Genomic DNA, 26,867 nt, shown 5'->3' on the forward strand with positions numbered 1-26,867 from the left:
ACATGTTTTCCAGGCCCAGTCTCTGTTTAATAATAGTGTTTTCCAGGCCCAGTCTCTGTTTAATAGCAATTGCTTAGTAGTCTTTGTAAACCAGGGTACTGGAATGAATTTAACTCTTGTTTCTGAGTGGGGCCTGCTTATTTAGGATGCTAAGGAAGATATGATTAAAATGAGTAACTGCCTCATCTAGTGGTAATGTTTTTAGGCAGTTTCAGTTATATTGCTTTAGAGTTGTTAAAAAGCATTCAGAGTTGAAATTCTGCAGGTTAGGACTTGCTTGTATGTTACTTGTTTCTGTCTGAATGTTTAGCTGCTGTTTGATAGTGTAGGTGGGATGATGGTCCATAATACAGTCTGGTAAAGTTCCGCGGTGGCATTTATGTTGTGGGGCTTATTTGAAAGAATCCAATCTAGTGTGGCTTCTTTGCTATATGTTTTGTGGCTCTGGGTAGTGATGTTTAATAGTTGTGAGAATCCAAATAAGTTTAGGTCAAGTCAGGTATTTGGTTATGTTTCCAATCAATGTTTATATCACCAAAGATTATAATATCTTTTTTATATTGTGATACAGCCACTGAAGAACTTTTTCAATTGTGGCTAGATTGTTTCCAGGAGGAATGTATAGTCCTACCAGACAGATTGATTTACTGTTATTGAGTTTGAGTTGTGTATAAGAATTTCAACATTTTGAAATTTTGGAGTAGTTTGAGTATGTTGGATTACTTCTAGGGTGTTTTTTTTTTTTTAATTATTCCTACTCTGCATCCTTGTTTTTTTTTTGTCTGTCTGACCTAATTATGTTATATCCAGGGGAGAGTATTTCATTACTAGTTATTTCTGGCTTTAGCAAAGTTTCAGTAGCTATAAATATGTCAGGATTATAGTGTGAGAGGGTTGCAAGGAGATCGAGGTTGTGGTTGCATATGCTTTGAAAATTTATGTTTAGGAGAAATAGGTTGTGAACTGTGCTGTGCAGATATAGGAGTTGTGTCCTTATGAAGGTGTGTACTTGGTTCTGTTTGTGTATTGGTGCTTAGCCCAGGGTTGGTGTGGATGTCCCCACTTTAGACCACCTTAGTTATGGTATAAAGACGTGTAGAAATATCTAGCCTTTTTATGTGCATGTAGATAGGTAAAGAATGATGACTTACTGAGCTTTAAGTGTTTAAAGGTATGTGTATTTAGTAGTGAGTATGAATGTAGTTTTGGAGATATGGTTTTGAAATTTGGTATGTTAGAGGAGTGTTGTGATTGTGGATTTGTGGGAGAAAAACTGGGTGGATATAAGTGAGATTGCAAGACTGTGATGTGCGTGAGAAGAATGAGTAATGTTATACACACATACATACATACACACAAATGTTTCAAGCATGGGCATTAATGCCCTTCTAGCTTGCCAATATACCAAAACACTTGTTCCCATAATAAATGTCCAGGCTTTTCTTAAAAATATCTAAACTAGTACTTGCTTTAAAGTAATTTGGTAGTCTGTTCCAAGCATCAGCTACTCTGTCAGAGAACCAATTAGTACACTTCTCATTCCTATAGAATCTTCTACACAGGTTATCTGATGATTCTCTAGTACTTTTTGATAACCCCAAACATTCCCAGAGGTAGTTGTCTCTAAATGCCCTATATACCTAAATAAGATAACCTCTTAAATATCTGTAAGAGACACTGTACAAGTTCAGATATTTTAGTCTTTCATAATAACTTAGATTTTCACATCCATGGATGCCCTTGGTATATTTCCACTGTACTCTTTACAGTTTATTCATGCTTGCTTTCCTATAGGCTTTCCATATTGCTATTCCATACACAAGTTTGGGTCTAATGTAACTAACAAACAATGACTTCATTATGTTTGATTTCCTAGACTTTATAAATCTTTTTTTATAAAACTTATAGTTCTATAACTATCATTAGCCAATTGGTTGATATGATTAGAAAACTCATAGCTGAATCTACCCATATACCCAGGTCCTTAAATGAGTCTACAGTTTCAATCACTGTGTGCTGTATTAAATATTCACCTTTCAGTTTATGTCTCCCAAATCTCATATGTTTAGTTTTTGATGTATTTATCTACATATTATTCTCCTGTGCCCAAATGGTCAATTTAGTCAAATTATTTTGCAGACATGCCTTATCTGTAACACTTGTAATCAGTTTACCCAATTTCAAGTCGTCAGCATATAGACTGTAGAACACCTCAGATGAAAAAGTAAGGTCTGAAAGATACAATCTAAACAAGTAAGGGCCTAGGACAGAGCCCTGTGGGACACCTTGACTGTAACCAAGGATTTCACCTGTCCAGTTGGTATGTGATACTTGCCATGTCCTATTTGTAAGCCATGCAGCAACCCATCTTATCAACAGTACATCAATACCTAGTTGTACTAATTAATTGATCCATGTTTTATGTATGACCCTGTCAAATGCTGAAGTTAAATTTATGTAAATCACTTCATAGTACAGTTTTTCATTCATAGCTGTTATTATATTGCTATAGAACATCATGTTACAGGTGGTAATAGATCTATTTTCAACATATGCATGCTGTTATATGGTTTCAAGTCCCAACCTATCCAGTTCTGACAATAACTTATCCAGTACTACCTTCTCCATTATTTTTCCACAACATGAAAGTAGACTTAAGGGTCTATATGATTCTGGGTTTGTCCTAGTCCCCTTTCCCTTAAAGACAGGTTTAATAAGTGCATGTCTCCAATCTTGAGGACCTACTGAATAATAGATATAATGGTAGTGTAAGTTCTTGCTGAAGTGTTCTCAGGTCATTGTTACTTATTCCGTTTCCTCCCTGTGCTTTGTTTGGATCCACTTTGCACAGTTCTTTTTCAATATAATCTAATTTGATTTCAGTATCTGGGGTTAACTGGATGTCACTAGGACAACTTACCACCCCTTTTGTGGAGCCAAACTGTTTTGCATAAGATTTTGTAAATATATCTATAGTCTGTTGTGTCTGAGAATAAATTTTAGAATCTGCACACAGTTTATCAATTTATGTATCTTTACTCCTTCCACATCTTATGTATCTATAAAAAGGTTTCATATTATACTCAATATCTTTATATACATTTTCTTCAAAATTTTCTTGATCTTGTCTAACACTATGCTTAATCTGTTTGTCCAGCTTGTTTATTTCAGTTTTCAAAGTTGTTGTTCAGCCTCTCTTTCGTTTCTTATATTTTTTGTCTCTCACCTTAATCAGCTATCTTGTTCTTATGGAAATATGCCCCCATGATGTTGCATTCCTAGATCCTGATGTTAAACATTTTTTTGACTTCTTGCACTCAAACAATTTCTCTTTCAAAACTTTCCACATTCCATCTGCAGTTTTTCCACTGAACACCCTCACTCCAGTTAGTTTTATATAGTATGTGTTTTGCCTTCTTATAATCTGTAATTAACCTTCTGTGCATTGGCTTAGACTTCAGTTTGGCAGAATGATCTAGCAACAAATAAACCTTACAATCCAAAAGATCCGCTGTGTAGTAGCAGTAAAGGCTGTCCTCCACTTTATAAGCAATAAAGGCTGTCCCCCGCTTTATAACAAATAAATTTTAATAACCCCATGATCACTCCACATCAATGGTGGTAAAACTTGACTTGAAGTTACAGTAATTTATTTGAGAACACAAACAATATCTAGTATATTCCATCCCCTGGTAGGTTTTTTTACAATCTGAACCATTTGTTGTTCCTGAATATACTCTGTGAATAATTTCAACGTTGTTGAATCAATATTATTCCAGTCTGTTTCTGGTAAATTTAAGTCCCCAGCTAATATTATTCTTCCCTCCTGTGTTTCATGTAAGAAATGTATAAATTCCTCTAGGTCATCTGCACTTGACTTTGGTAGTCCATACACTCCAATAATTGTTATATGTTCCAAGGTTGTCTTTATTGTCACATTTACACAGTCTACAGTATTGGTGTTATCATTGAGCATGTAATAATCACAGGTCTCATAGCTATCTTTAATCCCTATCATAACACCTCCACCTGATTTTTTATTAGAATGTCTGTTACAGTAAAAACATTTTTACCCTGTCAGAATTGCTTTCCAATCATTGTTCGTTAACCATGTTTCACAAACAATAGCAACATCAATCTTGTGAGAATGTAGCAAATTTTCTAATAAAAAACTTTATTATTAATGCTCCTAGCATTAACAACCATCAGAGATGCAACAAATGTTGCTATCTGTGAACTGCTACATTTTTGACCTGGCAAAAATCCTGGCTAGTGTTTGTCAAACATTGCAAAATATCTGCTGCAAAAATTCTCTTCCCTGATCTAGACAAATGCACACCATCCTGTCTGAACATGTGTGCCCAAAAGAAGGCTTGGATGCTCTACACATTTCCATTTTTTAAAACAGGACATTTTTTCCATGTAGATGTTTATCCAAAAATTATTTTTATTCACAGTGACCTGACTATCCTTTCTATAGATGAAAAATATGTCCTTGCACCAGTACAAGCTGTACTATCTAGGAGGGCTGTCGGCTCCGACTAACAGCCAGAGAATCTTTGTTGGTGACATTATTTGTGCCAGCATGAATAAAAACAGATCCATACTTCCTTACATTAAGGCATTCCAATCCTTGTTTCACATCTTCTGTTTTTGCTCCTGGCAAGCATAACACTACTCAATGTTCATTATCATCTCTGCACATATAAGTATCAGTTCCTCTAATAACTGAATCCCCAATTACAAGAATATCTTTGCTGACCAGTTCTGAAGAATCTTCAGCTTCTAATACAGTCATTTCTGCTCTATCAATTGTTACGAAGGACAGATCTTCATCACTATTAGTCTTATTAATTCCACTGTTTTCATTGCATATTAAATTCTCATCCAGCTGGTATTGTAAATCCACAGCTTGGGCCATGTAGTCAACATATGTCTTTCTCTTCTTTTTTTCTTACAGTAATGTTCTTCAATCCTTCCACGTTCAGTTTTTATTTCTTCCTTTTCACCTGCCCCTTGCCTCTTTTTTCTACCTTTTCCATTGGAAAGGTGATGCCTTTTTCTGTAGACTGAGGGTTTTGTGATAGACAGATATCTTCATTCCCTGTATTATGGTAATAGCAAAATAATGTTTTGCTCTTGAAAAGAATATAAGATATGTCATGTACTTCATGATAGTGTGAGTAGTGTTTGTTGTAGTGTAGGATTGCTAGGCTATTGTTTAGTGTATGTTTAGGGTGGTTAGGATGTATTATTGGAGGTTGCAAGAGTGTTAGGGTAGAGGTCTTGATACTGCTGGAGGATGGAGAAGGTCTTGCTAGCAGTTGTTATTGATTAATTGTGAGAGGTGGGCATGGGTTGGGAAGTATAAATGTAAGTGTAGTGGGCTGGGTGGGAATTGAGGGTAAGGTAGTGGAATGTAGTGGACCCCGAGAGGAACGAGGGTAGAATGGAGCAGGTCCCATATATACAGTACTGTATTCTCAAGAGACACAATCAGTGTAGCTGAATTTTGAAGAAGGTGAGCTTATTAAGACAATATTACAGAGATTAATCTACCACAAGCAAAGTGCATTTTGTGCCAATATTTCTGATGGTGAAGAAAATAGCAGCAGACAGTACCATGTCAGCCAGTATATTGAGGTAAACAGTCTTACTAAGCTTGATTAAAGTTAGGAGACTGCTGGGATATACCTTAAAAGGTACTCTGCAGTCATGCTCAACATCACTGTAATTGTCTGAGTCAGTTGTATGCAAGTAAGTAAATGGGACCACTAGGACCATTTTGCAGACACAATTTATTACAGTAATATACATTAAAGCACAATGAAAACTGTGGCAAAGCAAAAGTCATAATAACAGCATTATGGCTCAGCTCTATTAGTTGAATTCAAATCTTTACTAAATAAAGGCATCAGGTTAGGTTACTTAACTGCTGATGGTGCTCAGAAGAAGTTAACTATGAACAGTCATAGTATTGCCACATTCTACTGTTTACCTAAAATTCACAAAAATATACAGGCCCCTCCGGGGCACCCTATTGTTTCAGGTAGAAATTATTTTACTTACAATCTAGGATGATTGCTGCATTTCCTGTTGCTACCCAAGGTAGTTTTACTACCTGCTTATGTTAAAGATATTTTTGATTTTTTAAGTAAGTTAAGAACAGTAAAATGGACTAATAAGATGTATTGGGTGACTCTAGATGTGAAAAGTTTATATACTAACATTAAACATTGCCATGGCCTTGAGGCAATCAGATTTTTCATGGGTGAGTGAAAGAATATATTGTAGATTTAGTACATTTTTGTTAGAAGAATAATTATTTTGAGTTTGATAGCCAAGTTTATCATCAGAAATGTGTAACAGCTATGGGGGCGGCTTTTGCCCCCTGATATGCTAATTTAACTATGGCCTTGTTTGAAGTTGAATATGTTTATAGGAAAATATTTTTTTGCCAATATGTTAAGTGTTATTTTAGATTTATTGATGATTTAATTTTTTTATCTGAAGGAGGGGAACAGGAAGTGCAGAATTTATTGGCTGAATTACAAGTAAACAGATTTAATTTTACATTTGATGGCATCCAAATAGGGAAGAAGGTGTCCTTTTTGGATGCAGATTTGTTACTTAAGGAAGATGGAACACTAGTTACAAAGGTACATAGGAAATTTCAGGGCAATATATATTATTTGAAAGCAACAAGTTGTCATCCTGGGCATACAATTGATGCCTTACCTTATGGTGAATGCATATGTCTTTACAGACTATGCAGCGATGAACAAGATATTTTAAGGGAGATAGGTTATACTTTTGAGATGTTCAGAAAGTGTGATTATGGTGAAGATATAATTGCTAATGCATGGTCTAGATTTAATAAAAACTATATAGGAAACAACAATAGAAAATGGAAGGGAGTTTCCAAATTAAATAACAATACTGAATCTGGTTGTGAAATGTATTTTGTAACCACATATAGTGGATTTAGCAATAGGCTTTAAGAGAGATAGTACAAACACAATGGCAACTGTTATCAAATTTAAAGGTTGGAAATTCATGGATGCCCAATAAACGTCTTGCTTTATATAGAGTGGATAGGAATAGTAAGAGCTTTTTCGTGAAATCTAGGTTCTGCAGACCCAAGGAGGTCACTAAGAATAAAAGGGACAGTAGGATGTGGCAAATGTAAGGCATGCAAATTTATTGTGCCTTATTTTGGACTCTTAAATGGTCGAAGATTTGAAGTTTGTGGGAATTATAGGTGTGACACTGAGGGCATCATTTATGCCTTCAGATGTCCCTGCAATAAGTTTTATGTGGGTGAGTCCAATAGGGCTTTTAAAATAAGGTTATTAGAACATGTTCATGATATATTAAATAAAAAGGAACAGAGTTCAGTGGCACAACATTTTTTACAAGCACATGGTAGTTCATGGCTTACAAGCCACAATTTTAGAAAAAGTAGAGTATGTTTTTTGGGGGGGAGTGTCAGCAAGAATAAACTTCTTTATAAAGAAGGAGTGTATATATTAAAGTTTGATACTTTGTTTCCAAAGGGTATGAATGTTGATTTTAATTGGCATGTATTACTTTAAATATTTTTTTAAGTGTTTGATAGTATTATCTGATGACTTTATTGTTTAATTGTTATTTAGCAGTGTATATAAACCAAGTGTGTGATTTGAAGTAACTGTGTACTCCATGAAGGCAGTGTATGCCGAGACGTCAGAGAGGAATACATTTTATTCATTGGGTTCCTGATCTTTGTTCTTCGTTGTATTTGCTGTCTTTGCTTTGCTGCTTTGCTGTTGTTTTTGCTAACATCTGTCTTTCTCTTCTTTTTTCTTACAGTAATGTTCTTCAATCCTTCCACATTCAGTTTTGATTTCTTCCTTTTCACCTGCCCCTTGCCTCTTTTTTCTACCTTTTCCATTGGAAAGGTGATGCCTTTTTCTGTAGACTCAGGATTTTTGTGATAGACAGATATCTTCATTCCCTGTGTTATGGTAATAGCAAAATAATGTTTTGCTCTTGAAAAGAATGTAAGATATGTCATGTACTTCATGATAGTGTGAGTAGTATTTGTTGTAGTGTAGGATTGCTAGGCTATTGTTTAGTGTATGTTTAGGATGGTTAGGATGTATTATTGGAGGTTGCAAGAGTGTTAGGGAAGAGGTCTTGATACTGCTGGAGGATGGAGAAGGTCTTGCTAGCTGTTGTTATTGGTTAATTGTGAGAGGTGGGCATGGGTTGGGAAGTATAAATGTAAGTGTAGTGGGCTAGGTGGGAATTGAGGGTAAGGTAGTGGAATGTAGTGGACCCCGAGAGGAACGAGGGTAGAATGGAGCAGGTCCCATATATACAGTACTGTATTCTCAAGAGACACAATCAGTGTAGCTGAATTTTGAAGAAGGTGAGCTTATTAAGGCAATATTACAGAGATTAATCTACCACAAGCAAAGTGTATTTTGTGCTAATATTTCTGATGGTGAAAAAAACAGTAGCAGACAGTACCATGTCAGCCAGTATATTGAGGTAAACAGTCTTACTAAGCTTGATTAAAGTTAGGAGACTGCTGGGATATACCTTAAAAGGTACTCTGCAGTCATGCTCAGCATCACTGTAATTGTCTGAGTCAGTTGTATGCAAGTAAGTAAATGGGACCACTAGGACCGTTTTGCAGACACAATTTATTACAGTAATAGACATTAAAGCACAATGAAAACTGTGGCACAGAAAAAGTCATAATAACAGCATTATGGCTCACCTCTGTGGAGTAGTCATATACAATCCTGACTTTTACCCAGACGAAGTCTGAGTAATGAGTTGGACACCGGAAGTGCAAGGCAGAGGGGCAAGAATGAGTGGTCAGTGTTGGATGACTCATCCAAGGAGGAGGAAATGGTGGTTCCAGTTGCCTTTTACCACCATGCATGCAGTCCACTAAAAACAACTAAGATTGGGAGACATGGGCTTGGTGCTGCCAAGGTAGTGATAGTAACCTTTACACACATGCAAACAGAGAAGGCATAACATGTCCACTGATGGTGCAGGTGTTTGTATCAACCTAGTGATGGCTTTGTTGTTGGCCCATGGACAGGTTGGGGTACTGGTAACAGTGAGGGACATTGCAAGTCACTTTGTGGGGGTTTTGATCCTAACATCAGTTAAATAAATATGGCATATTTATATACTCAGAGCATAGGTTCAAAAATAGTTATAACATTATCACTGCCATATACACAGTCATAGATAAAAATTATTCTGCCATTAAAAAGGGACATTTAACTGGAACTTTATTTATAAACATATGCAGAGCCTTTGAGACCGCAAACCACAACTTATTACAAAAGAAACTGTCCACAGTAGCCTTTACAGCTAACATTGTACTCTGGCTCATTAACTACCTTGACAAAAGAAACTTCAGAGTACAGGCTGCCACTATTTCTACAAATCTATGTATCCTTAACTCTAACATCACCCATGGCTCACTGCTCAGACCTCCTCCATTATCATTATTCATAAATGACATTAGAGTTACTATCCCTGTCTTGAATATCATTTTGTATGCTAATGGCATAATTTTGCAGAGAACTGGCCCATCCACTCCAGTAGCTCAAAAAGGTATAGAAAACAAATTTAACTCACTCAGCACATGACTCTTCATAAATGTATCCACTCTGAATATCTCCAAATAGCTGCAATGTACTTTTGCACATTCAAAAGGCAGGCTAAAATAAGCTCTCTATAAATAAACACTCTTAGCAATGAAGCCATACTGATGGTAGAAGAATATACATATCTTGGCCTTACTCTGGAGCAGACACTATCTTTCAAAAGCCAGCCACCTTTATAGCTGAAGTCACTGCACAGTTAAAATTTCATAATCTGTCAGCAACTATCTTAATCCTGAGACGAGAAAGGCCATTGCTAAAAAATGACCTCACTCCCAGAATGGCACATTCCTTCCAGTTATGGCACTTAACTACTCCAGTAGGGGATTTATAGGTTCATATGTGATTACTAGACTTCTTCTTCTTCTTTCGGCTGCTCCCATTAGGGGTCGCCACAGCAGATCAAGTGTTTCCATTTCTTCCTGTCCTCTGCATCTTGCTCTGTCACACCAATCATCTGCATGTCCTCTCTCACCACATCCATAAACCTTATCATAGGCCTTCCTCTTTTCCTGTTACCTGGCAGCTTCATCCTTAGCATCTTTTTCCCAATATACTCTGCATCCCTCCTCAGCACATGTCCAAACCAACGTAATCTTGCCTCTCTGGCTTTGTCTCCAAACCTTCCAACCTGGGCTGACCTTCTAATATACTTATTCCTAATCCTGTTCATCCTCGTCACACCCAATGCAAATCTTAACATCTTCAACTCTACCACGTCAAGCTCTGACTCCTGCCTTTTTGTCAATGCCACTGTCTCCAGCCCATATAACATAGCTGGTCTCACTACCCTCTTGTAGACCTTCCCTTTCACTCTTACAGGTACTCGTCTGTCACAAATCACTCCTGACACTCTTCTCCACCCACTCCATCCTGCCTGTACTCTCTTCTATACCTCTCTTCCACACTCACCATTACTCTGAACTGTTGATCCCAAGTACTTAAACTCATCCACCTTTGCCACCTCTACTCCCTGCATCCTCATCATTCCTCTATCCTCCCTCTCATTCACACACATATATTCTGTCATAGTCCTGCTGACCTCCATTCCTCTTCTCTCTAGAGCATATCTCCACCTCTCCAGGGTCTCCTCCACCTGTTCCCTACTCTCACTACAGATCACAATGTCATCTGCAAAGATCATAGTCCACGGGGACTCCTGTCTGATCTCTAATGACCCCTTTTAAGCGTGGCCTTGCTTCCCCAATGTATCTGGCAGGTTGATACTCTAGGGTTGCTTTATGGGGTACATGTAGACTTGGGTATGTGTAGTTAAGCATTACAGTCTGCCTATATCTATTAGAGACAGAGGTACCAGGCTTGAATTAGGTTAGGGAAGAGCTCTGCTTGACATGGATGCCTGTTCCAAAGAACGGGTAGTCTCTGAGACACGTCCATGTCGTCCCAGTATGTCATATTTATGCTGCAGGTTTGTAGGTTCATAGAAAAGTACTAGACTAGCTGCATTTGTAGGCCATTTTAAACCTAGCCTATTTTTCTCCAAGATGAAAATCAAACCCTCTACCTTATGTCTGTGAGGTAAATCCCTTAAACATTATGCCAAATCCCATCCGCAAAGGACAAAAAAGACTTTGATGACATTTGAAATCATGATCCCTCATTTACTAGACCAGTCCTCTAACCCTTGAGCTACAAAGGCACAATACTAAGTATTATATGCTTAATTAACTAGACAGTGACCAAAGGTGAGAATCAAACCCTGTACCTTGTGTCTGTGTGATAAACACCTTAACCATTATGCCAACCTCTGGTGAGGTTTAGGTCCCTAGACTGGGTAATTCTGATGCTATTTGTTTAGTGGATGTGCAACAGGTCCATCAGAGTGGGATCAGATGATGCTTTGTATACCAGGCATAGATCACCACTCAGTAGCTTGCAGGATACCAAATATAGGGACAGGGCTTTGAGGCAGTCCACATAAGATGAGTTATTTACACTCTGTATTCTTTTTGTAAGGAACCTCGGTGGATACTGTAGTTGATGCATATGCTTGGTCAGGTACATAGCAAAGGGGAGCTGTTCTCAGTGATTGGTCTGATAAGAGCCAAGCACAGAAGACCAATGACATCCTTGGACCTAGATGCCACACCCTTGCACAAAAACAATTTCTTTGCCACTGCTGACATGTGATGGTCAAAGGCCAGATTGTTGTCTACATGTATCCCAGATCCCTGACCACTTGGTCTGCTCTTAGGCATGTATTGTCAATGTGGTAGTTTATAGGGGTAGGCATCTTCCCAAAGGATATTATTATGTATTTCCTGGCATTGAGTTTTGGGCAGTGGCCCTGATTGGTGTCATTGGTGGGCTGTATAACTGTACCCAGTTTACAGTCATCTGAAGACTTGGTCAGCCAGAGCCCCTTGATGTTGGCCTCGACCTCAAAGAAATAGATGCCAAAAAGGAGTGGCCCCAGCAGCAAGCCCTAAGACACTCTGGTAGTGACTGGCCTCTTTGTGGAGGTAGACTCCACTCTCCTAACTTCTTGGGTCCTATCTGTAAGCCAGCAAGATATCCAGAGGGTGACCTCTAAGGCCTTATACCTAATTGTGTGAGTTTGTCAGCAATGCTGAAATGGGGTTTTGTGTTGAAAACTTGGCCAGGTCAGGGTAGGCAGCATGTACTATAACAGTCACCAAGCAATCTGTGGTGCCATTTGCAGATTTATTATCCTGCCATCTCCAGTTGAACACCATTGTGCATTACTACTAAAAGCAAACTAACTACCATTTGCTATGCTCTCTACCCTCCTGTTGTCCTCACTTACTTTCAGATCACTTAACTGCATTTTCTGTCCCTTAGAAGCAAACTCCAAATCTAATCCACACCATACCCCTTATGAAGGGCTGCAGTACTAGAAACAAGCTTCTCAAAAATTATCCATGCCAGTTGGAATCATCACACCAGCTGCAGACTTTTGAACTGCAAAGAGTTCAATGAAAAGCTGTTCAAACACTTACGATCTATGTGCAAATGTATATGCTTATTGAGAAAGGCTAAAAGAGTACCAGTGGGATCCTTCTGAATGCTACCAGTAAAATCGAAGTGTTCCTTTCAATAGCATAATTCACACTGTATATATGTAAATAAATGTTTTCATTTATGTATTTAAATAATTTATTCTGTACCAGTTTAATCTATTAGAACACAAGCTCACATACTTAAATTCTTGACTAAACGCACAGCTTGTTTCCTTGGGAAATATGCTTGCTAAGCTGAAAACCTGTCAATATTTTAACTGTAAGAGTATTACACAATTATGACATAACTACTTTGTAACTCTAATCCAGCTCAACACTTCCTCACTGATACAGTATTATATTGGATGTCCGATAAATCTAACTACTGGTTATCTCCTGAAATCTCACTTTGTATTCTTCGGTGTTTGATGAAAGATGAATCTCCTTACTAAATGTTATAAGCTGCTATAGTAATCATTGTGATTTTACACCCAAGTTGTGGTTATGTCTATAATGGCTAAAAGAATGGCAACAGTGATGCCAGAATTGATAGATATGGATTAATGTGGTTTTGTGGAGGGGAGGCAAATATTTGACAACATTAATAGAACAATGATAATCCAGAGGGAAGCAGAATGTAAGAAAATGTCACGGTTGTTGGTGGGTCTTGATGCAGAGAAATCATTTGACAGAGTAAGCTGGTATTTTATCAGTAGGTTAATGGAAGCATTTACATTCTCTGATAACATTATAAGGTTTGTTAGGATGATATATGAGGGACTGTAGGTGAAAATTAAAGTGGGGGGTCTTCTCTGATAAGTTCTGCTTGAGCAGAGGAACCAGCAAGGGTATCATCTTTCCTCTTTGTTATTTGCATTATATTTAGAACCACTGGCAAAGAAAATAAGGGACTCAGAAATTCAAGGATACAATTGGTATGGTAATCATGAAAAGTTGGCGTTATTTGCAGATGATATTATTTTCCACCTGATAAAACCAGAAAAGGACATTTCAGTCCTGCAGAATATTCTGAGACAGTTTCAAGTCTTTTTGAGATACAAAATGAATGAAGATAAATCAAAGGCAATAGCTGTAAACTATGTACCCACACACAAATTAGTTCAGCAATACCCATATTTATGGGGACAAGATAAAATGAAGTACTTAGGAGTGTGGATTAAAAAGGATTCTGTTATATCAGATATATGTGGGAAGAGACTAAACAAAAAATAATACAAAAAGTGAAATATTGGAAGCTCTGTTTTATGGATATGGACAAGAAGATACAAAATGCTTTTAGTCCCTTTAGTTTTATACACAGGTCAGGCATATTTCTACTAATCAGAGGAACAGTTGTGGATAGCAATTAATAAAGAGTTGAAGGAGTTTATCTGAGAGAAGATGAGAGCAAGAGTCGAGTGGGATATGTTGATCCTTCAATTAGAACAAGATGGTTTGGAATTAAGTGATTTGAAGGAGTATTTAAGAGCTACAAAGTTAAGCCTCTTATACGTAGCACAAGCAGAAAGCTGTAATTCAAAGTAGAATGGGGTGATGATAAGGTGATAAAATGGGGGTGCTCAAGAAATAAGGAGAAACTGGAATTTTGGATGCAGATCCTTAAGGATAACAACAATAACTATGCATAACATTATATTCATAAAGTAGCAGAAATTATTCTACGAACTAAACCAACCCAGGAATGGAGAAAGGAAACTCTTCTAATAGGGCTGACTGCAATTAGGGGTCTAGAGAATGGGCAAGAGGGGGTTGGAATTTACTGAACAGAACTGGCAAAGGAACCAAGGTACTGGAAGAAAATAATTGGAGAGGGAAAGGTAATAGAATGGGAAGAGATCAAAATTCATTTGAACTGCAGGCTAAAGATTGACTTTCCTATCAAGGATTGATATCAGAGTATAGGTAAAGAGAAAGAAATAGGGAGATCCTAAGTGAAAGACCAGCACTGCTAGAGGTTTTAGTAGAATTTATAATAGAAGCTAATCTTAAAAGGGTTAATAGGGCATGTAAAAAGACCACCCCTGGTAGAGTTTATAGCAGAATCTAGAACACAAGTTGCTGTTAAAAAAAGGGATAATTGGTAGGGTATGTAAAATATTGTATGATAACTATAGAAATCACTCAGAGGAGGTTAGAAAAGGGTGGAATAGAGATTGGATAAGCACTCACAAGGAATCAATGGGAGAATGTATGTATGGCTCCCAAATGTGCTACAAAGTCTAGAAGATTCATGATCTTTGTTTAGAAGGTTTTGCATAGGTATTTTTATACTCCAAGGAGACTCCAAAAAATGTTTCTTAGGTAGACTGCAATTTTTAATTGGGAACATATTTCTGTGAGTGTAATGAGTTGGCAGACTTTAAAAATTCCAGCAGACTACTCTGTAAGAAATACTGAGTGAGCAAATTGGTATAACTAAGGAAATTATTTTTTGAGATACATTATTGTAATTGCCTAGACATTGGAAGGCTTTACTGAGTTTAATTGTATTGGCTGCCAAAGAAGCAGTTACTATAAAATAGAAATCAAAGTTTAAACCACCTGTACTAACTGAAAATAATAACAGAGATAAAAGGACTGGAAGTGGAATCTTCAGAGAAGAGTAGGAGCAAATTGCATAGAAAATGGGAATTGTGGGAACAATATATGCAGAATAATGTTTTGTAGGAGGAATGAGGTTTAAGGAAGGCAGGAATTGAATGAGATATGTAATGTTTGACTAACAATGACTGCATAAAGATTATATGTAATATGTAATGTTTGCAACTAAAAATATGTCAATATGGTTTGTTTTCAGTTACATAAATGTATAATTGCCTATGTTGTAAGTGTTTCTTGTTAAAAAGAAAAGAATATGTGTCTAAGGCAGTATATACTTAGCCTTGAGGATCATTCTACCATCACTAAGCATGATGTTACAATACAAGAAAAGATTATTGATTCAACAATTGGCTTAGATTTTAGTGTCATTCTATATGGGTACAATACAGATCAGCCTGGGAGGAGATGGTAGATAGTCCTAAATACTTTTCCTGGGTTGGCCTTCATCCACCCCTTCAAAGCTTTCTTATATAGGCTAAAACTTGTCCATCTCCATTGTGCTTTATTTTAGGCAGTGTTAGCCGTCCACCTTCTAAAATACCAAAATAGAATCAGGATAGCATAAAGGTATTGCTGGTCACTGCTACAAGCCTTAAGAAAAGACTCCAGTCTGTGCAAGCATTCCTTATCCAAGAAAACATTGACATATGCATTCTCACAGAGACCTAGCTGAAGACCAATGAGAGTATTCCATCAAGTCAGAGTTTCAATGCCTACCATACATTTATGCCCACCTCATTAGATGAAGGCAATAAAGGGAGCAGTATGCCCAAATTTTAAAAAAAAATCACCTGACCTGTTAGACAAGATAATGACCTGGAAATCCACCATGTCCAACTTGCTATTAACAAAACCCCTTATGATATCATACCCAAATACAAGACCCCCCCAGCTCATACATCCTACCTAATGGGTATAAATTCCCTATGCATTAAGCCAAACACCATTCTCCTAGGAACCTTCAACTACCCCTCCATTACCTAGTAAACTTATACATCCTGAAATATGTATGCCCAGAAATTTCTGAACTTCATTAATACAAATTCTCTGGACCAGTTAGTCCACAACTCAACCAGGGACAATAAGATCTTGTACTTGGTCTTTATCAATATTAGGCAGATTTGCTCCCCAGCAATTTTACCTTCCTCCCTTTTCAAATCAGACCACAAATCAGTCACATTCACCTTAAGACTGAAAGCAGAAGTGTCTACCAATACCTCAATATTCAGAGATTATGCCAAGGCAATTTACTAAAACTGAGTGATAACCAGGTTAATTTTAAAAGTTCCCTCCTAGGCTCATAGGTGTTTACTAGGCTAATGACCACAAGGGGCTTTTTAAGCCCTTCCATGCAACCCAAATCTCTGACAAGTTCTGATACCCTTGATAAGTGCAAGCATGGCCTGGGAGATGAACCATTTACAGGTTACCTCTGTCCATTAGAGACATAGGTGCCAAACCAGGGATGAATTTCTGGTTTCTCATCAAAGTTGCATTTGAATTGGGTTAGGGAGGAACTCTGCTTCACATAGCTGGAGAGCCTGTTCCATAGATGGGGTAGTCTCTGGGATATATACTTATCTCTACAGCAGGTCCTATGTATATCACAGGCAAGGTTTAAGTCTTTAGAACCAGTAATTCTGGTGCTGTTAGTTTTGTGGGTATGCAGGAGGTCCATCAGAGTGGGGTCTGACAATGCCCTGTATATCAGGCATAGATCTCCCCTCAAAAACCTGTAGGAGACAGAATACAGAGATAGGGCCGTGAGGCAGACTGCATAGGACATATTACTTATGCCCTGTATTCTTTTACTGAGGAACCTCTGTGGACGTTCCAGTTGATGGATATGCCTGATTAGATACATACCAAATGGGGCATTGTACTCAATAACAGGTCTGTTGAATGGTGAATACAGTGGGACAATGACTTCCTTGGACTTAGATGCCATAACTTTGTTTATATGTTGTGCAGCATAGAATGATTTCATCACCCCTAAGTCCCTGACTTCTGGGTCATCTCTAAGAGTTGTGTTGTCAATATGATAGTTACCAAGGATAGATGACTTCCCAAAGGATACTATTATGCATTTATTGGCATTTAGTTTTAGTCCATGGCTCTGAAAACAGTTGTTTGTCTGTGTCAGGCCCTCCTGGAGAACATTTGTGTCAGTGTGAGATTCAATGACAGCTCCTAATTTGCAATCCTCTGCAAATTTAGTCAGCCAGAGACCAGTGGCATCGGCCTTGACTTCTGAGAAGTAAATGCCAAAAAGGGGCAGTACAAGGACTGATCCCTGAGGGACTCCACTTGTGACTGGCCTCTTTGTAGAGGTGGACTCCCTAATTCTAACTTCCTGGGTCCTGTCTGTGAGCCATTTGGCTATCCACCAGGTGACAAACGTGTTTGTACCTAACCTCTTGAACTTGTCAATAATACCTGAGTGGGGTATTGTGTCAAATGCCTTGGCTAGGTCAAGGTGAACAACTTTGCCCTCATCCATTGCTTTGGTGACCTTCTCAAAGAAGTCCACCAGGTTGAGTAGGCATGATCTGCCCTTGACGAAGCCAAACTGGGTTGGATCCAGTGTCTGGAGATTTACTATATCTCTGTTGATTATCTCCATGATAATTCTTTCCATGGCGTTATATATAAGACTAGTGAGACTTATGGGTTTGTAGTTTCCAGGATCTGTAGGTGGCGCACCTTTGTGCAGAGGGATGATTGTTGCCTTTCTCCATTCATGGGGCACAAAGCCTGTTTGGAGGCTACAGTTAAATAGTAATTCCAGGGCCCCTGATAGGTCATGTTTCATGCTATTAAGAAGGCATACTGGGATATTGTCTGGGCCCATTGATGCATTGTTCTTGGTCTTAGAGAGAGCATTAAGGACCTGTTCCCTAGTGATACTAGGGGGAGTTATATTTGATGATATTTCTTGAGGGAAGGTTGAGGAGGAGAGAGGGGTAAAGTTGGAGCTGAATTTATTAGCCAGGTTTTCTATATCTTCTAGCTCAGTATAGGTGGCTCCATTTACAATGAGCTCTGCACACAATTGTGTATTGCCTTTGAGGCTGCAGACATAGCTAAAGAATGCTTTGTAGTTGTCCTTGGCCTGGGAGGACAACATTACCTCAAATTTTGCTTTGGTAGACTTTATTTGTCCTCTGAGTTGTTTGTTTAGTTTGAGTGCTTTTATCCTGGTGGGTGCTGCACCTACTAATTTTTGCCATGATTTTCTTCCTCCTGTTATACATCTTGACAACACCACTGCTCATGCAAAATCATTTGCTGCCAAATTCTATGCTCATGTAAATAGCTGCATAGATGCATTTGTCCCCCTCAGAAGTAAATAGAGCACCAATTTTAAAACTAAATTCCTCTCCCATAGCATATTCTTAGATGACATACCTACATTTACATCCCCCTCAAGTCTTCCAAGAATAAGTACTCTATCTAAGCACTATCCAAGGCCAAGAACACTAATTCTCTGGGGATGGCTAACATACTAGGCTGCCAGCTGGTTAACCTAATATATGACTTGTCAGACCCCCTACAGAGGTTATTCAATATCACTTCCAAACAGGCTTTGTGCCAGATGAATGGAGGGCAGCAACAGTCATCTTCTTGCACAAAGGTGGTGCATCTGTGGACCTAGGTAATTAAAGACCCACAAACCTGACTAGCCTGATCTGTAAGGGTATGTAAAGGGTCATTATGGAATTAATACATAAGGACATAGGTAACCTAGAAACTCTTGACCCAAGCCAAAACAGATTTGTCAAGAGCAGATCCTGCCTACTTAACCTAGTCAACTTCTTCAAGAAGGTTACACAAGCAGTAGTTGAATACAAATCAGTACAAATCACATACTTGAACCTTCAAGTGGTATTTGACACCATCCCACATCCATGTATCATAGATAAATTATCCCAGCTAAACGTAAGTCCCTGTGTAACTCATTGAATAGCAAATTGGCTCACAAACAGAACTCAGAACCCTAGAAATTAATGTGAGTGGCTCCACCTCTTACAAAAGACCCATTACTAGTGGTGTACCCCTTGGATTCCATCTTTGGGCCACTTATTTTTGGCATTTACTTCTCAAAAGCCATAAAAAATGTTAAGGACTTATGGCTGATCAAATTTGCAACTGACAGTAAACTTAGTGCCATCATAAACTCCCCAGAAGACTCCAAAATCCTCCAAGAGGACCCTTCATAAACCAATGGCTGGTGTTAAAACTATGAACTAAAACTAAATAACAAGACATTTATAAGCATTTCCTTTGGCAAGCATGACTTCCCTTGTAGCGATCACATTGACAACACGCCCCTGAAAGTTAATCCCATAGTCAGGTATCTGGGAATCTGTGTTGACAACAAACTGTCCTTTGATTACCATGTATCCAGTACTGTAAGAAAGCCCCTTTCCATCGCACAGCTTATATCTAAAAGTATGGTGCCAGTAATGGAATCTATCAAATAATTCTATTAAGTTTTTATGGAAATCAGAGCCTGCTACTAAACCTGTTGGATAGCGCCACATACACAGGCCCTTTGGTACAGTTCTTGTGTTCAAGAATTCCTTAAAAAACAAATTGCCCATCTGGAGTTTCTTTATTTTAAGTATATTCACAATATATCACAGGATAAAGTTAATTTATATGAACAAATTCTTGAACTGATACTAAGGAGCAACTTTATCCTGTTTGAAGGAGAATACTTCCTGGCAATGGGCTTTTCTTGTGGGGGCCTTTATGCCAACATCATCATGTTAGAATGGGAGAAATGATATCTTAAACAGTCTCAGTTTCTCCCATTATATAAAACTATTTGCATTATTGGGACAACATATTTATTTTATGGGAAGGACCAAGGGAGCTGATTACACCTTTTCTGGAATTTATCAATAGTACAACAGATTTTTTTAAATTTACTCACATTATAGAAGAAAAGGCAATTCCCCATTTGGATATATTATTAACAAAAGATGAAGTTAATAAAAGATTCCTAGCTAAAATTTATCGTAATGACAAATAATACAATAGTTTCCTCTATTTCAGCAGCTGCCATCCTTTCTAACAAAAACACGCAGTAGTTAAGGGACAGTTTGTTAGGGCAGCCCGGATGACTACCCTGTGGGAAACTTTTATTGAGGAATGTGGTTTTCTTAAACAAATGTTTATCAAACGTGGATATCCTATTAAACTGGTTGACCAAATAATGAAATAAGTAAAAATAAAACGAGGTAATGGTCATTTGTTACCAATTTTGAACTCTAGGGGCATGGAGGAACAACAAAATATGAATAATATAAGTCCAAATGTAACAGACTATGAACTACTCATACAGGAGAATGTTATTTCAAACACTACTGAAATAAATACCCCTAGTCGAATGATATCCTATCAAAGTAGTTTTTTAACAACATATAATAGGGATGCACCTATGATAAAAAATATTTTGATTAAAAATTGGAATTTAATTAGTAATGATAAGGAAAGGAGAGATATTTTAGGATGTGCACTGATTTGTGTATATAGAAAGGGATATTGTTTGAAGAATTTACTTGAACATAACAAACACAAACAATATAGGTTCATAGGTAGATACTAGGCTATCGGCCCTAGGGCCTATACAAGCCCAGTCAAAAAGGTACTCTGGCTTTTGCCACCCAAGAAAATTACTTTCCTGTGTCACTGTCGAGCAGAGCCACAGAAGTGATCCCCGGGGTGAATTTCATATTTCCTATCCAATCATCAAGATTTTTCTTGAAGAGTACTAATGAGGAGCTTTGTTTGATATAGACAGGTAGTTTATTCCAGAGTATGAGAAGTCTCTGGGACAGGAATCTATCCCTCCGGCATGTTCGGTTTATTGTGGTGACAAGGTTTAGGTCCCTAGAGCATGTAGCTTCGAAGGATGGGGACTTCTTTAAGTGGAGCATGTCCAACAGCTCTGGGTTTGACATGGCTTTGTATGTTAGGCAGAGATCACCTCTGAGTAGGCGATATGTGACGGGGTAAAGCTGGAGTTTTTTGAGACGGTCTGTGTAGGGCATCTGTTTGAGGCCAGTAATCCTCTTTGTGAGGTATTTCTGTGGCCTTTCCAGTTGATGTAGATGTCTTGTGAGGTACATACCAAAAGGGGTTTTGTACTCTATAATGGGTCTAATGAGTGATGAGTAGAGGGGAACAATGACCTCTTTTTTTCTGGATGAGAAACCTTTTGTGATGAGGTGTGCCACGTAGAAGGATTTCCTGACTACTGTGGCAATGTGATTATCAAAGGAGAGACTACTGTCCACCTGTGTCCCAAGGTCTCTTATCACACTTTCGGTGTTAAGTATACTACCGCCTATGTTGTAGTTCATGGGTACAGAGTTTTTTACCAAAGGGGATGACAATGCACTTTTTGGCATTGAGCTTGAGGCCATGGCTTTGACACCAGGCATCTGTCTCATGAAGCCTTTTTGTAGAATGTCCACATTGTTAGGAGTTTCGATTATGGCTCCTAGTTTGCAGTCATTTGCGAACTTCGTTAGCCAAAGACCTTATGTGTAAAAAGGGCATATGCACAAATGTGGGATGTGTAAGTTTTGTAAGAACATCTTAGAAACTGATTTTGTATAAATAAATGGGGTGAAAATCAGGTTTAAGGAAAAATTCTCTTGTATAACAGAAAGAGTAGTATATTGTGCACTCTGCTCCAATTGCCCCTATTTTTATGTGGGCAAAACCAAGCGCAAACTGAAAAATAGGATTGGAGAACATCTTAGGAATATATACGAGACAACTATGAATGCAATGCCTTGGCAAAGCATATTATGGTATATCCACAACACGAATTTAAATTTATTGTTTTGGATACCATAAAAATAGCTGCACGTGGGGGTGGCCTGGCCATACTTATTGGAGAAGCTGGAACTCTCCTGGCAGCTTCACCTGAATTCATTATACTGGTCAGGCTTGAATGATAAGGCAGCCATTAGCAGCCTGCTAAAATTAAAAGCACTCAATAGATGTTAGTTGAATATTTATTGGTATTCAGTGAATATATCTATTTTATATTTATATTCTTATATTTTTATAATAACCAACATGCTCTGGCTATTTATTAATTCTATGCCTTAAGGTTTTTTCATCTGTCATATAGGACTGATTTTAAAATAGTGTTTCTATTTGTCTATATATTGTATGAATATATTTATTTTATGAATTGTATTTATTTACATTGCTTATTGGGTGACAGGATGCTTTTGGAAACTTGGTAGGGATGTATATATGGATTCATCTGGGTGGTGTCACTTTAAATATTTAACATTTGCTAAAAAGAGGAAATGAAGTCACTGGTAACATTTATTTAAAGCCTAGAAATGCTTGTGATATTTTATCTGATGAAGTCTCTTTTAACCTAATCCGAGACGAAAGCTCTTATCTTTTAAAAATAAAGTATTTGTTGTTTTCAAGGAGAAGAATACATGTTTTGCTTGTTCTGCAATTGCCAACACTTTGGATTTATCAGTTTACTTGTTTTTGGTTTTGTTTAACATACAATTTGTCCCAACAATAATGCAGCTTAAATTTATGGTTGGTCTTTGAAAGTCTACATAATGCATTACTGTTTATTGCACTATCTGCTTAAGTAAAATTCAATTTAATATATCTGTGAATTAATCTGTAAATGATTTTCTCAACAAGATGCTCTTCCCATATAACCAAATATTTAAAAGCATAAAAGATAAATCCTAAGTTCAAGATAAGTTCAAGAAAAAAAAATCAACTTTACATCAAATTATTATGGGCCTAAACTGACTCGGTCATGGATTTTTATATTATATTCAATCATTGTGCTTAGAGAATGTATGATTTTGTATGTTAAATATCCCACAAATTGTTTGGTTTAGTTCTTTAATTATCAATTAACTATAGCCATTTTGTCTGTTTGATTTTGCTACAAATTCAAAAAAATGAATAAAAAATTGACAAAAAGTTATATTCTAACTTTCCATCATTGACCTGTAACCTGTGAGCTATTAACATTATTTAATCAGCAGAAATGCTCGGCACAATCTCACAATGATATCTTTCATTAAATTCAAAAAAATTCAACTGAATTTTATACCACCTGATTTCAGCCTCATTTACTCATTCATTACAGTGTTACTGGTAAATTTCTGCATAGTTTGGAGTCATAGTCTGTGGTAGGATTGTAGTAGTGGCAGTATTGTGAATTCTGCTCCAGGGTTTGTGCTTCAGTACTATTTATAGCTGAATATATCTGCTTATAGCTGTATTCCAGTAGCCTGGTGCCTTAGTCTGTGAAGGGATTGCAGTAGTGGAAAGTATAGTGAATTTTCCTCCAGCATTTGTGCTTCAGTATTTTTATAGCTGTATATACCTGCTTAAAGTTGCATTTCACTGCCTTTCTGTTTAACTTGCTGATGTTTTTCCCTGTTTTTGAACCTGCCTCAGCTCCCACTGAGACATTAAGCCAAAAGTTTTTGAAATTCTAACCATAGGACTTGAACTCCAGTACTGGCTGTATTTGACTGGCTCCCTCTCTAGCAAGTCTGCTATATTTAGCAGAGAGCTACATCCACCAATGGCCTTTTGTTCAAGACCCTGGGAGGCATGGAAAGCCCCAAAGTATAAGATACAATATCTGAAGGCATTACTAAGGTTTAACAAAAAGTATATTTCATGCTTAAATTCATTTTAGTTGTAAGCATTTTGATTTATTAACAAAAAGTATCTGTAATTCTTAAATTAATCATAATTGTAAGTATTTTGACTGTATGAGACAGAATATTGTTTCATTGAACATTAAGGTGTGTTCAGCAGCTAATTGTAATGCAAGCTTTCGTTCTAATGACTAATTATTTTTCTTGGTCTCTTGTCTCATTTTTTTCAGAAAGACTACATTATTGCAATGGTGATGCATACCAATTCCACAATGTGGCTATTTCCCCAAGACCTCAGCCATGCATTCGAGAATTTCCTGCAGTTGAGCAATACAGACCTTTAAGACCACAACTCACTGTCCAAAACCATTTAAATAAGTATGCCCACCCTCCACAATCACCCTCATCATCCTTGTAAGTAGTGCATACCATTCATGTATATATGTGAAGTGTTCTTTTGGTAATAAAGAGAATTGTGTGGCTTTTGATTTCTGCTGTGCAAATAATGTGCTTTGAAAAACAGTTTCTACAGACCCATTGATATTCCGGTGAAAATGTATTATTGACTTGAACTGCCATATTGCATGTCTAATAATGGACAATGAAATGTGAGTTAAGTAAAGTTCTTTATATTTTAAGACAAGACATCCACAAACTTTATGTAGATTACAGGATAATGACAAAGCATAAAGAAAGGAATGCACTGTAAAAATGATAAGGGACCTCATTAGAAATTACATATGTAGTTATAGGAAATAATCTGTGCAAAGAAATTAAAACAAAAACAAGCATAACATATGACTGTACTAACACATAGACAGCACAGTTGTCAGTACCACTGTCACCATAGATTCTGGAGTAGATCGGGCCATTTTGGTTAAACGGTCAGTTAAGTAGGGAAAAGAAGACTTGCTTGTTAGCAGAAGCTGGGCTTTATCATGACATCAGCACAAAGAGCATGTGACATGATGTTGCATCCTACACAAATGAAGAAGAATGATGGAAAATAGTACGGCTGTCTAGATACCATGATGATGGGCCCTTGTACGGCACCATAAATTCAACATCATGCTAAGTGGTACAAGCCTCATGCCTTATAGGATTTGCAGGTGATGGCTCATGTTGCTTGCACCTCAAGTGTGATACATAAGCCACATGTCAGGTGGAAACAAATTTTGAGGGCAATTCCTGAGTGGGTACTGGCAGAAAATTAAGGAGTCTGATAAATCAGTGAACAGGCACTAAGGAGGCCAAGCAAAAAAAAAAAGCCAAGATAAAGACTTTATTAGTCTATTGTTATTTTTGGTGACTTCAGAAATTGAAACCATGTACCAATGCTCCTGACAATATCCCTTCTTACTTTCTCAGTATAGCAGCTGAAACTCTTGCCTACCCTATTAGCATCTTAATTAACCGCTCCCTACAAGAATGTACAGTTCCCCAAATCTGGAAACAAGCCTTTATTATACCTCTACACAAAGGTGGCAACAATAACAACATTACTAATTTTCGTCCCATAGCCATCCTGTCCCCCATTTCAAAACTCCTAGAAAAATGTGTCCATCTTCAACTCCTTCCTCACCTCCTAGACAACCATCTTATAACTCCCACACAGCACAGTTTCAGACCTAACCACAGCACTATGACTGCCCTCCTCTCCTTCCTTGAAATTGTAAATAAAGCCCGTGACTCTGGACAAATTGTTTCCACCTTACTTCTTGACCTCTCCAAAGCCTTCGATACTATCTCACACAGCCTGCTCTTAACTAAACTTTCCAATCTTTACCTAACTTCCACCTCTTTGAACTGGTTCTCTAGTTATCTATCTAACAGAAACCAAGCTGTAAAATGGAAAAAAGCCACCTCCACTTTCCTTAGTACCCCTACAGGAGTGCCACAAGGCTCCATACTCGGTCCTCTTCTCTTCAATATTTTTATTAACGACTTCCACAAATCAATCCCATACTCTAGCATCATCCAATATGCAGGTGATTCAACTATCATCTGTTCTGCCTCTTCTATCACTACACTACAAAACTTACTCAAGATGCCTTCTCTTCCACAGAGCAATGGATGCTAAGTAATCATCTAGCCCTCAATGCTAGCAAGACCAAACTAATGTTATTTACTCCTTCTAGAGTCACTCCTCCCGACCTGAATACATTCTTAATTACTAGTCAAAACAACTCACCTCTTGAAATAGTGTCAGAGACCAAACTACTTGGGGTCCAAATCGACAACCAACTCAAATTTAATTCTCACCTGCAAATAAACATCAAAAAAGCACATCAAAAACTTGGCATGCTTTATAGACAGAATGCCTACCTCACATCTGCCACTAAAATCACTCTCTCTACTTCCTTTCTTATCCCCTCCCTACTCTATGGTGCCCCACTACTAACTAATCTTCAGTCCTTGTTAAAAAAACAGCTTACCTCCTGCTATAATAAAATTGCAAAATTCGCCACCAGCCATAACTCCTCCACACACCACTGTTTATCCCTCCATAAACTAAAATGGCTAGAACTTCCCAACCAACTATCTTACACTCAACTAACCCTAGCCCATAAACTTATTCAAAACCCCTTCCTCTGTCCCTCCCTTTCTTCTGCCTTTAAAATGCACCTACCTAACAGAGTTCTAAGGTCAAATAATCAAAATCTACTAGAAGTGCACAAACCTACTCATCCCCCAGGCAAAAGCCTTCTGTCCTTCAGCCTCGCTCGCCTCTGGAACTCCCTACCCCCACTCATCCGCACCACCTCCAACCACTCGACCTTCAAAAAGTCTCTTTTTTCACATCTAGCATCACAGTGGGAATGCTCATGCTCCCACCCTACATAACTAACTCTACTCATAGTCCTCCAATATCTCATCCTACTTTATATAGCTACTATGTTTGTTCTCTA

The 26,867-nt window shown here is 37.7% G+C and overlaps 1 protein-coding gene across 4 annotated transcripts in view; it reads left to right on the plus strand.

Annotated features, from left to right (window-relative positions):
* TRAF3IP2 (TRAF3 interacting protein 2) overlaps positions 1 to 26,867 on the plus strand; it is a 765,530-nt gene that overhangs the window by 228,230 nt on the left and 510,433 nt on the right. For all 4 annotated transcript variants that reach the window (XM_044062725.1, XM_044062727.1, XM_044062728.1 and 1 more), the window contains one exon: positions 24,189 to 24,372. In XM_044062725.1, coding sequence (XP_043918660.1) covers positions 24,189 to 24,372 — 184 coding nt within the window. The remainder of the gene's footprint in view (positions 1 to 24,188; positions 24,373 to 26,867) is intronic.

Source organism: Protopterus annectens, chromosome 2.part1 (genome assembly GCF_019279795.1).
Source record: "Protopterus annectens isolate FY-2018-M chromosome 2.part1, PAN1.0, whole genome shotgun sequence".
NCBI classification, from domain to species: Eukaryota; Metazoa; Chordata; order Ceratodontiformes; family Protopteridae; genus Protopterus; species Protopterus annectens.